At 38.8% G+C, this 13,485-nt stretch overlaps 1 protein-coding gene across 7 annotated transcripts in view; it reads right to left on the bottom strand.

The window, feature by feature from the left end:
* The window catches only part of LOC121516072 (rho guanine nucleotide exchange factor 9), a 76,913-nt gene that overhangs the window by 13,864 nt on the left and 49,564 nt on the right, over positions 1–13,485 (bottom strand). For all 7 annotated transcript variants that reach the window (XM_041797138.1, XM_041797139.1, XM_041797142.1 and 4 more), the window contains 5 exons: positions 11,919–12,119; positions 8,356–8,535; positions 6,689–6,921; positions 5,570–5,699; positions 2,037–2,168 (listed from right to left, as the gene is read on the bottom strand). In XM_041797138.1, the coding sequence (XP_041653072.1) occupies positions 2,037–2,168; positions 5,570–5,699; positions 6,689–6,921; positions 8,356–8,535; positions 11,919–12,119 (876 nt within the window). The remainder of the gene's footprint in view (positions 1–2,036; positions 2,169–5,569; positions 5,700–6,688; positions 6,922–8,355; positions 8,536–11,918; positions 12,120–13,485) is intronic.

The raw sequence follows: 13,485 nt of genomic DNA, 5'->3' as shown, positions 1-13,485 counted from the left end.
ATGGTAAAAGAGTCAGGTATTTCGTTGATAAGGTATTTCATTTTTTAAACTTTTTTTTTTCTAAATTGCTTCATGCTGAGTTCCCGCCGGTCCAACAGCGCATTGTTGTTAATGAAAAGTTTATCTTAGAATACATAGCAACGACTGACTGACGTGGAAAGAAGAGAAATGAGAAGGAGAGAGGGGGAGAGAGAAACAGCACCAGTTTAGTACCTTGTTTCATGACGTGTTAAATTGTACTACTGTTACTGCCTGTGGCAGCAAGCACTGGCCTTTATGGATTAGTTGTTATTTGTAATGATGCTGATATTCATCTGAGTGAAACAATTTTGCTCTGAATTTTGAATAGTCCTCCTCCTCCTCCTCATTTACAGACATGTAAATGGGACAGAGAGCTGTTTTGCAAATTTCACAGATGAAAAAATGTGCAAAAATCCATGCTGTGCTTTAGCGGATCTGCCCCTATGCCTTTCACTATGTCTCTGTTGTAGCGACAGCTTACATCCTGTTACAATTTTTAAACTATGAATTTCTCTAGCTCTCATAGCTGTTGGAAATATATGAAGATATGTAAGATTTCAACTAATAAATATACAGTACATAGGAGTTCCATTTTTTACATTATTATTGACATTGCAGTGAGGAAGTTCTGCATATCGTTCCTTTAAAGCTTGCAATAAAAAATCTGCTTTCCTAATTTATGTTTTTTAGCTACTACTGTGGCCAAAAATAATTTTTAATATTTGTAAAGTCTCTTCATTTGTTCCCTGATAAATTGATTATTCTGGTTGTTAAAGAAGAAGAAAAATAGCAAAAGTCAAGTTCAAATGTCTTACCGTCCAGTTTTCTCCCAAGTCAACACTGTTAACAGTCTATGATAATTCAACTAACAGTCACACAGGACAAAGAAAAGGGAATTAAATCCTCCCATTTTAAAGGCTGGACCATACATTTTTGCATACACGGACTTATCATTTCATAAATCATCATAATACTTGCTTATTGTTTATCAAGACATGCCAACTCTTCCAGCTCTGCAACAGTCCATCAAACAAAAATAACCTTAAGCTATGTGACTTTTGCACTACACAGGAATATTTCCTATTACATAATAAGAGACATTATAATAACTGCCTCAGGACCATATAACATCCAGTCACACTTTGAGGTCAAAGACGGTAGGAAATGAAAATAAAGAACAGCATCTTTTAACAAGCATGCATGGACAAATCTGCATCTATATGCCGATAAGGAGACAAGGAGATGGGAGAAAAAGATGGGGGACTACTTGCAATGTGTTACTAACATACCCTGAGGGCTGCCATTATACATGTTGTGCTCAGGTTTCTGAAGAAGGATGCAAAGAACAAAGAATAGTTTCATAATTCAGTGTGTCTTGGAGCGGAATTAATTTAGCGGATGAGATCATCTTACAAATGTGATGACCGACAGAGATGCTTCAGTTCATTTTTGGTGTCAGAGATGAAAGAGAGGGGGACAGAGAAGAAATAGAAAAACAAAAAATCAATTAATCTATAAGGCTTTGTTCATCTTCTGTTCTGTTTGATGGTTTATATCGTTATTCCTCTTTGTGTACACATGCATGCAAGGGATGACGCAGTTATTTAGCTCCCGTGTGTGTGTCTGTCTGCGTTTGTGTTGGTGTCCCGATGTGCATGTGTTTCAAAGTCTAGCCAAGCATGAACATCCATCTGACAGGAGAGCACAGCCTTGGTGCATTAGAGCCCAAAGTACCAAAGCTCCATTTTGTAAAAGGTGCGGGAGACTTGAGCGCATCTTCACTGAGAGCTGGTGCGTCTCATACAGTATTACATAATCCTTTTGCAGCTCACGAGTAAGGTTGATGAAGTCACATTGTCTTCAAGCACCTCAGTCACCAGCCATGTGATACACAACTTTAAGAACACAGTCTGAGGGTGTGTTTTAGCTTATCAGCTTGTTTTTCAGCCAACATAGCTCTTCAAAACAAAGGAAGAAAGGGAAGAGAGAAAGAGAGAGGGAGAGAGAGAGCTTACCTTCTTACAGAGGACCAGCTGGTGATCAAAGAGGAAGAAGACTCGCTGCTGGCTGCGTCCATACGGCTGATAGATCCATGACAACTCCCCAGTGTAGATGAGTTCTGAGCTCCTGTCCAAGATATCATCTCCCTAGACACAAACACACAAAGACACATGGTACAGAAGAGCGATGTATAAATATAGAACACACTCACAGATAAAACTGTGTTTTCATTCAGCTGCCAAAAATGAAAAGCCTAAAATAACTAAATTTACACAGTCTGCTCATAGCTGGTAAGTAGTTCTCAGCCTAATAAAAACATTTTTTTGTGAAATCTGAGACTCTGAAAGACATTTGTCAAGTGCAATGATGGGAATACTCAGATTACATTTTTCAGACTGTTTAGACAATGTGTCTCTGTCTCACTTTCACATTGGATCTGTATAATAACGACAATAATGTCTAATAACAGGTGAGTATTGGCTCTTAATCCAAAGGATCAGCCCTAAAATATCAATAAAGAAATATGTGGCATTGTAGGAATAAACTGTTAAGTACTGTTATGCATGATGAAGATGTGAGTGTTGTGGTTGTTTTCTACGAATTTTTCTCCATTCAGGGAGGAAACTGTGTCAATGTGGTGCTTAATTGAACACATCAGTATTACCATTTCTTGAATTAAACACACTGTCTGTTATTCTTAATATTTAACACGGACTGTCAGAATCCAGGAGCGACCTGTTGCAGGTGTGGGCAGGAGTGGACTGCACAAGCTGTGGGAGCAGGCAAGAGTATGGAGTCCCGCCCAGGGCTCTAGTTTTGTTATTATCAAAACCATTTATCATCATCATTATTGTAACCATTTCAATCACTTCTATAACTTCCTTATTATCATGATCACCTAATTACATTCATATGTTATCACCATTACAAGTAGTCCTATCATTGTTACTATCAGTACCATTGTTCAAGTTTCTGTCTTGGAATATCTACACTAATTTAAAAAATGACCATTCCTATGTTAAATATATTTTCTAAATTGACAGTATCTCAAATATTTCCAAAAAATGTGCTGGGTGTTTCCAAGCAACCAGGAAGTCCCTGTTTCAGTGCATTTGTGATTTTTCTTTTCTTTTTTTTTTTCAGAACACAGTCCTCAAATCAAACCAAGAGTGGTGCTGGGCAGCGCTTGTCTGAGCTCATGGTGGCCACTTGTATTGTGCATGCCTTAAGCCAGACGCAGAGGGTTCCACATGATGTGAAGGACTGACATTCAGGTTGAATTTATTTTGTGCCCCAACTACAAAGTCCAAGTTGAGTCTGATGCCTTCGAGGGGTGAGTACAAGTTTAGCCTGAAGTCAAAATGCACATGTCTCTATCCTGAACTGTCATTGCACAAGAAAAATACAAAACCCGTGGCACAGACCAATTTTTTATAGCATGTGCACTAATATGTCCTACTGTACAGTCCTGTTATTAAGGCTGTCTTTTAGTCTGTTCATGATTATGGTAACACCGTTGTAGTCTCAACAATGATTCTTCAAGCTAAAGTAAAACTGAATAAAAGGAAAGGCTCATTGACTGTTACGAACATTATGCAGCCATCATGGAATGCAAGTCTGTGTCTAAATAAATGTCAGGAAGTCCAAAGTGGCAACACAAGAACCTAAGAAGATCAAGGAGTGATGTTTAAAAGTTATGAAAACAACAGATAAGATGTTTTGCCATTAAACATCCTACAGTGTTATTTTTACCACAGTGGGATGTTGAGTATACTTTTAGTAACAGCTTTACTGATTGAAACGTTTTCTTTCCTCTCTGTGTTCTAATTTGACATCCAGAAATTCAGAAAAAATACATCTAAGCATAGAAAATATACTCAACAGGCACTTCATCATTCATACTTGTTCAGTGGCAAATTAATGCAAAATATCTAATCAGCCAATCAATACCAATGCATTCAGGGATGTAGACATGGTCAGAACAATCTGCTGGAGCTCAAAATGATCACTAGAATAAAGAGGAAAGTGATTTGAGTGACTCTGAATGTGCTATGGTTGTTGGTGGGCTCCTATGTTGTTTTTGACCGAATTCTGACTTTGCAGCAGAAACCGAGACTCCTCAGACCAGGCAAAGGTTTCCTGTCTTCAACTATCCAATTATGGTGAGCTTCTGTGAACTGTAGTCTCAGTTTCTGTTATTAACTGACCGGAGTAATACCAGGTGTGGTCTTCTGCTGCTGTAGCCCATCTGCTTCAAGGTAAAATGTGTTGTGCATTCAGGCTGTTCTGCATTACTTGGTTGTCATGAGTGAACATTTTACGTATTGTTGCATCTCTGTCAGCTTGAACTAATCTGAACACTCTCTCCTCTGATCTTTGCCATCAGCAAGGAATTTTGGCACATTTAGCACTGCTAAATGGATATTTTCTCCTTTTCGGACCACTTTCTGTTTGCTCTACAGCAGTGGTTCCCAACTTGGGGTGTGGGGTCAAAGATTACAGGGGGTTGTAGGGCCCTGTCTGCACTGATGAGACAAAATTAGATATGCATATATATGTTTTAACCATGAACAGAAACATCACGTACAACAGCATATTAGTGCCATCCCAAAAGATAGAAATAAATATTGACGTTATAAACTCAAAAATTGTAAGTATTTAGAGTTAAATTTATGAGAAAAAAACTGAAAACGGTGACTGGAAAGCTCCAGCCACTAGAAATGTCTTTTCTTAGTCCAGATGATTATGATAATGGGATGATTCTGGGATAAAATCACAATTATTTCCTTTTTGATCAGTCCCAGTAAGATACATCATTTGATCAGGCTCTAGTCTGATTTTCTTCCACAATCTGCCTTTTTTGACTTTATGATCTAAAAAATTCAAAGTTTTTGTTCATTTACAATTAAAAAGTAATCTAGTTTTTCTTGTAATTTTCTGATTACTAAACTTTAAAATTTTGATTTCTTTCTAAAAAATTAATGATCCTTTACATATTTCTAACTTTTTAAAGTGGTACTACTACAGCGTCATAATTAGGGTACCTTATGCATAGATCTTTTGGCATGAACCTTTTATGTAGATAGGTCTATTTTGTTAGGATCTTGTCATTGAAAACAATTTAAAATAAGAATAATATAATGTTAAGTCAAATTTTTCCAGGGGGGCTTAGCTTTACTTAGATACGAGTAAGGGGGCCCTAAGGACAAAGGTTGAGAACCATTCTCTTAAGTCACCTTCGTTGCTCATTCTACCCATGGCCATCTAATCGGCTGATGAGAGAGTTGCATTAATGAGAAGTTGAATGGGTAGCAGTGAGCTAAATGCATGTACAAATAATAAATTTTATGCTTTCCCAGAGGAGTTTACATAAAACGGTGTACTCTGAGTGACAGATTAATTGGCAAGAATAACGGTTTTCTATCTCAAGGCAGAATGTCCGCTTACACAGATGGACTAAATAGATCAGAGCACTTCATGCCAATAAAACAACATCAGTGGACTTTAGAGGGTTTGTAAATACTCTACAGTCGATGCATACACATACCTCCCAGTCCAAAACAGAGGCCTGCCACTGGGCGATCTTGTCGATGTTTTCCAGCCTCCTCTTCCTCTCGTTGATCTGCTGAGTGACGTTCCGCATTACTGCCAGTGCTGCTGCCACGTATCGATAGTCACTACGGTTACAATGTAAACATAATTACTCCTGGGTGTTAAAAGGAAAGTTATAGCTCTTGGAGATGGGCCACTCTTGAAAAAAAAAAACAGACATGTGATTTTGCAGTAGTGAGTGATACAGAGTGGCCTATAAAAAGACTTGGGTTATAAACTTAAGTAACAGCACTAAGTCTGCTGGAACCCAGTCAAAAAACACACTGCCATTTAGTTCTAATCAGCCACTTTCTCTATCTGCAGTTAACTTTGACTGCATCTATGCTAACTGAGCTGGATTTATCCCTCTGGCTTAGATGTGCTACGGATCAGATCCTCACTTTGGAAGATAATGCATGTGTGTGTGTGACAATACTGTGTGTATGTGCGTGAGCCTATATCTGGCAGATTCTTCATAGCTCCCAACAGTCAAACACTGGGATCTGGCGGGCCTCGCTGTCAGAGCTGGCACCTGTCCCTCTCTTGCTGAGAACGCATGGTTTGTGAATGACCTGAAGCTGGCTGAGACACGCTGAATCATTTACACCATGTTTTCTGTGGGCTTGCACGCATGAGTTTGCACATCTGGATGCTGGAGATCATCTGCAAATGTTTATATTGTGTACTGGGCTTCTGTACTGCGCAGGCAGTGCATGGAGAATGCTTGTATACGTGCCAGCAAAGCCCAAATTCATATTTAATCTGCTACCTATTTATAACCACAGAGCCACGCAACAATACTATGACCACTGTTGATAAAGTGTAGTTCTGTAACATAAATGCTTCTCCTGGTGAGATGTATTCCTCTAAAAGAGGAGGTGAACAACATTTGTTTCAATTCATGCATGCATAATGACCTCTTTAGTACTATGAACCCAACACCTGCAAAGGCTGCATCAAAACCCAATGCATCTGCAAAACAATGATGCATCAGTAATGACTTGGTTTTAAACACAAATGAGCAACAGCTCAATCAGCATATTAAATGTGACCTCAACAAAAAAGCATACACTACCTGTGCTCCTGTGCAGTGTACTTGAGAAGCTCCGCCAACTGGAGTGGATATTTACAGATTTTCTGGACAGGGGTGAGCAAGAAGCCATCTATGGCGATGTCAATCATTTGCTGGAGGAGACGACAGGCTTCGAAGAAGTGCTGGTACCTTCCATCCCTCATCAGTTTGCTCAGCTCCATACAGGCATCCAAGTGGTTGTTACAGTATTCAGAATAGATCCAAAAACCGTCTTGCTGTAGAGGAGAGGAGCAAAAAGATACACGATGAGAGGAAAATACATGGCGAATACACTTTTAAATAAAACATGCTGGGAAAAGGGTTCCAATATCTACAGTAAGCAGATCTGGCTCTGCTGTTTTCTTAAGCTCATGTTTTAATCATTTCTTTATCTTGAATCATCTTTTTTTTATTTCTAATGATCTCCTCCCCTGTTACCTAATCACAACAAAATAAAATAAATAATAAGAATTATACCTTTTCAGGAGGACAGCAAAACTGACTTTAATTTCCTTTTAAAATGGATCCACATCTGTAAGGAACATGCATTAACCTTGCAAAGCAGATGGATACGCCCGTTTCCGTGTTTCTCACGGGCGAACCCATCTTGCAAAGCTCCAGTCTGAACCATTTGGGCCCGGTTAGAGGTGACAGGACCAATCAGCATTGAGGGGCAGTACTTTCAGACACGGCAGAGTCGTGACGTAAGCAAGCAGCAACAAGACAGGTGCAATTATGGCAGAAGACATTAGCGTGGATGCTGCTAAAGCGCCAGTTTTATCTAAGTCACCATAAATCGCGTTATGCAGCTCTAATGGAGTTTACTCCTTCGGTAGGGGCGCAGCTCGCTGGCGGCTACATCACGTGTTTTGTTGCTCTGATTGGCCTGTAAAAATGTGACAGACATAACGTTCATCCAATCACCCTCCAAGTTTTTTTTTTTTTTTTCAAAGGCTCTGCCCTTACCCAAATGCTGTGTATGGTGTGTAGTGGTTTTCCAGATGGATATGTGAAACAAATCCATCTGGCGTGCCAGGTTACAGCAGAGCTGCGCCCATGAGAAAACTCCTCTCTGCTATTGCAGAGCAGGTCTTATTAGAGACTTCCTCCAGACCTTGGGAGTGGAGAGGATGGCCAGTACTCCTGACCTCAACCTCACTGAACACATGGGATTAGCTACAGATTGGCCGACTTGGGACAAATGCTGGTTGAAGAATGGGATGTTATCCCACAGCAGTGTGTGACCAGGCTTCCATGAGAAGGAAGTTGTTGTGGCTATGTATGGTTCTTCCAAATGCTACTGAGGCTCCTTTTTGTTCAATGAATTAATTGTTAAATTGCCAATATATATATTTTTTAGACTGCAATCAAATCCACCAAACAACACCAAAGCTATGTTGCACTGGCAGAGAAGATGTGGCAAATCTTTCATGGGCCCAACCCACATACTCAGCTCTGCTGCTCATCCCACAAATGCTGCTCATTGTTCCTTACAAATATGGCACCATGTTAAAAGAGAAATAGACAGGCTTTCCAATGGTATGATATTTATTGCCAAGAAGCACTGTTACAACAAAGAAATAATGCTTCACAAATTTTCTTACTTTTTTTTTTTTTTATTTTTTTTTTAGCAATGTTAAAATGTGCTTTAGAAAAAAAGCAGAACTCACATGTTCTAAAAAGCAAGGTCCAATTTCAGAGAGGTGTGGTTCCTCTGTGTTGTACTGTTTCTCCAAGTCTCTAACAAATCCCATCTGGAAGCGATAGATGTCCTCGATGTTCCCAAAGATGACCTTCAGCTGGTCGTCATTGAACATGTCCACACGCTTTCTGCACTGGCGCAGGTAGCCCTGCAACAGTTGGAGTTACAACTGCTATGAGGCTTAAAGAATTAATACAGGCTTTACACAGACACATGTCTTCGAGGCTCTGGCTCAGAATTCCATATAGAAAAATCATTAGTCTGTAACAGCTCTACTGTTCAATTATGTTGTAATTAAACATAACGTAAATCCATAAAAAAGAATTGTCATGAACTTTTACTATTCTGTGCAGTGCAAAACAATTTTCTATACATCAAATTCCGGCCCTAATTTGTCAGTCCAATTCTTGTGGTTAATTAAATGCCCTGAAGCTTTGGCACATAGGGAAATATTTTGCTGTAAGAGGTAGGTTTTGTCTATTTCACACTCCACTACCCAGAATTTTCCTTGTTGTTTTAGAAAATTACACAAGCTAAGCCTTTTGTTGTTTTATGTCCTAAGTCAAGTTAAATGCAATCCATTAAAAATGTGGCATATTTTGAATTAAGCAACCCTAATTGCTTAAGATAAGATTGTAAATACACTTGATGATCACTTTATCTAGTAAAACTCGCTGACTGCTCATTATCAAATCAGTTAGTGACATGGCAGTAACCACAGTATTTAGACATGGTTAGAACAATCTGCTGATGTTAAAACCGAGCTCCAAAAGTTGAAGAAATGTGATTAGTGACTCTGAACATGCCATGGTTGTCACATTATTTTTTAACTTCTAACTTAAGGAGTTGATATATCCAACCTGATAATGTACAGGGATGTTCACACAACCATCTCTGGGGTTTTCAGAGAATTGTAAGAAAAGAGAGAATATCCAGGGACCAGACTAGTTCAGTCTGATAGAGAGGTGACAATAACTCAAATTACTAATTGTTACAACCAGGGTAATGCAGAGGAGCATCTCTGAACACACATGTCAAACCTCAAACCAGATAGGCTACAGAAGCAGAAGACCACCTCAGGTATCACTCCTGTCAGCTGAGAACAGGAAGCTGAGGCGAATGTTTGCATAGACTCATCAAAACTGGACAACAGAAAAAAAACTTTTCTGGTCTGATGAGTCTCAATTTCTGCTGTGATGTTAAAATGGTCAAAACATGATTGCCTGCCAGATAACAACCATGGCACCTTCAAAGTCACTCAAATCACCTTTTTTCACAATTTAAAAGAAACAGAAAGCTCCAGCAACACTTGCAGTTATAAGAACAGCTTTATTAGACTGGTTAGTTACAGCTTGTGGCTTTAATCAGGGTCAAAAAGATGACCTTGATGAAGGCCACAAGCTAAAACGGGTCAGTGAATCAGTCTGCTTTGGAGGACATAACATCTACAGTAATAAAATAAGATAAGCTATGATGAGATAAAATAAGATGAGACTTTACTGATCCCCAGAGGATTCACTATCAGTTATAATGAAAACCGTGATGAAAGCCAAAACACATCAGTCTAATAAAGCTGTTCTCTAAACTGCAAGTGTTGCTTGAGCTTTCTGCTACCTTCAACACTTTTTCAACCTCCAAGCAGCCTGAAAAATGGTAAGTTGTGCAAAGATACCTTCTTATGTCCCCCATTCTAATGCTAAGGTTTAAAGGTTTATGCTAAGGTTTAAATTAAGAAAAATGCCTTGATCACATCTGCATACCTAAATACAGTGGTTGCTGCCATGTGATCAGCTGATTGGATATTTGCATTAATGAGCAGTTTAACAGCTACACCTAATGAAGTGATTGTGAGTGCAGATAAGTCACACAGTCAAATCTTACAAATCATATAAATAGGAATTTACAGCAATGGTTGGTGATTTAAAGCTGTGCAGGTGATACATGTGTGTGCATATAAATATATATTAGAATTGTCAAAAGATTACAATTTTTTATTGTGATTAACCTCAGGATTGCTTTGATTGATTAATCGCACCCTTCATATTGCATTTGAAAATCCGCTACTTTGCATTTAAGACTGTTCTTGTGTTATTTTGTTTTTTTTCTACTGACATAAACTAAGGGTAATCGACTTCCTGTTTGGATACAGGCCTGCGTTTATAGGTAGTTTAGAGATTATTACATGGACTTAACCACAGCAAAAAGAACTTTTTATGTTGAGAAAATAATTATATTACTATATAATAACAGTAACAAGTTAAACGATAACAATTAAAAATCATTAGTGCACTAATTGAAGATAGTAGTTAATCATGATCAATGCGATCAATCTTGACAGCCTTAATAGATAGATAGATAGATAGATAGATAGATAGATAGATAGATAGATAGATAGATAGATAGATAAAAGCAACTTCACTGCTTGCACCTTCAGTGACTGGAACAGCCTCCAAAGTCATCAAGTATTCAACTACAGAACAGGAAAACATCAGCTTAGAGGCATTTTGACTTCATACGCACAGGGATTTCAAAGCAATGTTTTCCTCTAATTAGCTGTCCTAAATCATTTAACTTCTTCCTTTTGACTGCATGTTAAGCCGGTTTGAAAATAGTTCCAGCAAAAATGAGCCCATACTTTTATATGCCTCGCTCATTTCTATGTTCATTAGATCAGAGATAATAATGTTTATCAAATCTATTTGCCTGAGCAAGTTAAAAGATGAATCTCATAGGTACGCTGCATAGAGGAGAGAAGATTGGAGTTATATGCTTTACTGACAATGGGTAAACAGGATTACAGATGATGATTAGATTAAAATGAAACCAGCCACCAAAAGTCATGATGTGAAGGTACTAGCAACCAAATCTGCAATTTTTCAACTAACCAGCCTTTGTCATCTTTTCCAATAATAATAATAATATATAACTACAGCATTAAACACTTCCTGACCTAAACTGATCTACTATTCCATGTAAAATCAAACCAAAATGACAAAATCACAGAATTTTTACATTGTCATAATTTAGAAATAAAATGTTGAATTTGCTCTCATTACTGTGTCCTCATTTTTTTGAGATTTTAATTTTGGCATGCAATGTAATGAGTCTTTATATGGCATTCAATCCTCAAAATACAGCAAATCAGACAGTTTCTGTTTATTTTTATTAGGTGTGAATTCAAGCTTGCCACTTCATCATGATTCATAATTTAATAAAAAAATGTAATCTGGACTAAATAAGTCCAAGTATGGCAGCTGCCACTACTGTGTGTAACCGACAAATTGTGTTTTTATATCTAAGAAAAAGAGAATTATTTTTGGAATGTTTTAGATCAACAGCAGAACTATGCCATGATCAAAAGTGTGAATGTGGGAGTGTTAAGAATTGTGTAGCATTAAAAGGGCTGCTTCTTCTCTTGTACACATCTCAGCTGATTCATTTCTTTTTATCTTTTTAGTCATCTCTTCGGTTTTAAAGTGCTGGAACAGCAGTGTGCGTGTGTGTTATTGGATGCGTGCACGTGTTTAGTACCTCACAGATGTCCTTGAGGTGTTTGATGTAGTGTCTCTCTGTGCTCATGATCTCATTGATGACGTTTGCTCTCATCTGGTCTCGGTTCTGAAGGGGCGAGCCCAAACACAGGCAGTCATTGGTCGGATCCAGGTGCCCGTTCTGCACCTCGCTGGTCCCCTCTGCTGGCTCTGCGCCCCCATCCTCCTGGTTCACCCACAGCTAAGTGCAAACACATTCACACACACATGCACATGAATAAGTGATGTGCTCAGCAGTGTTTCAAATGCACAAATATGATTCAGAATAGTCAGTAATCTCACTTTTATTTTTTTTAATTTCACACAATTTAGCACACACACAACCACACGCCATACAAACACACACCCATCCCACTTGCACAGATTTAGGGCTGAACAATACACTATTTTACCATTACAACTGAATGTGTGCATGCCTGATGTTTACATCACAGGACATGCAGTGTCAGTTATGTCTCCTGAAGCATGTTATGTTGACAATTCCCTCTGTTCGATGCAAACTAAAACTGCTAGTTTTCTTGTTTCCTTGGCTGATCTATAATAAAAAAATCTGTCTGATATCACCTCAGTCAGAAAACTGACCAATGTTCATGCAGAGTCAGTGTGTCCTCTCCATGTAAAAAGGGACTGGTATGGGCAGTGCAGCCGCAGTCACAGATACAACATCATGATGCTTGAGGCAGACAATCAATCACAGATTTGAGGTGCAAGTGTCTATTCCAGCTATCAGCAACACCTTGACTACTTGCTTGTGCCCACACTGAAGGAACTGTTCACTTCCTTGGCCCTGGCACAGATGAAAGAGGGGGACTTCATGATTGCTCATGCACGTGCACAAGCATGGGTGCACAACCTGTGTTTGCCTGTTCCTCTTAACAATCCCTTTAAACATTGTCGGAGTGCTTCAGGGTTTGTTAAAGCAAAACGACTCAAAATAAGGCGAACTGAGTTATGTCACAGTCATGTTGTCTGTGTAGGACTGCCATTTCATGGCATTAACCTGCATTTCATATTACATCATGATGACATTTCCGTGCCCAGGCCCAGTTAGGCTTGGAGCAATGTGAATGCAGGCCAGCAGGGGTCCGGGAGGGGGCACAAGCTTGCTTCAGCAAGCTACAGAAACTGCCCCTGGTGTGAGTGCACCCTTACAAGCAGCTTGAGATGGTGAGCTTTCACAGAGCTGGTGGTATAGACTAAAAACAACATTCAACATTGAAGAAATAATTCATGATGGCTGCAAGTAACATCTTAAGTTTATTTGAAAAGTGATGAAGAAACTTGTCACTCCACCTACTCTCACTCAGTGTGGCGTTCCCTAACTTCTAGTGTGTGTGTCTGTCAAAGGGCTGGATTCATTGTGTGATAAAAGTAAGAGGGGGTTTAGATATGAAATCAGAAAGTGACTTAAAAAAGCCAAATACTTCAAGTGTAGTTGTTCAATTGGAGGTTTTTTCCCTTTATTTTCTAAATAAATTGCATTATATACAGTAGATTATTCTGAAATGACATACCGACTATTTCACACTGTTCACTGCAATATATTT

Source organism: Cheilinus undulatus, linkage group 10, assembly GCF_018320785.1.
Source record: "Cheilinus undulatus linkage group 10, ASM1832078v1, whole genome shotgun sequence".
Taxonomy (NCBI): Eukaryota; Metazoa; Chordata; class Actinopteri; order Labriformes; family Labridae; genus Cheilinus; species Cheilinus undulatus.
Note: the sequence above shows the minus strand (reverse complement) of the source record. Positions and strands in the feature narration are given on the sequence as shown.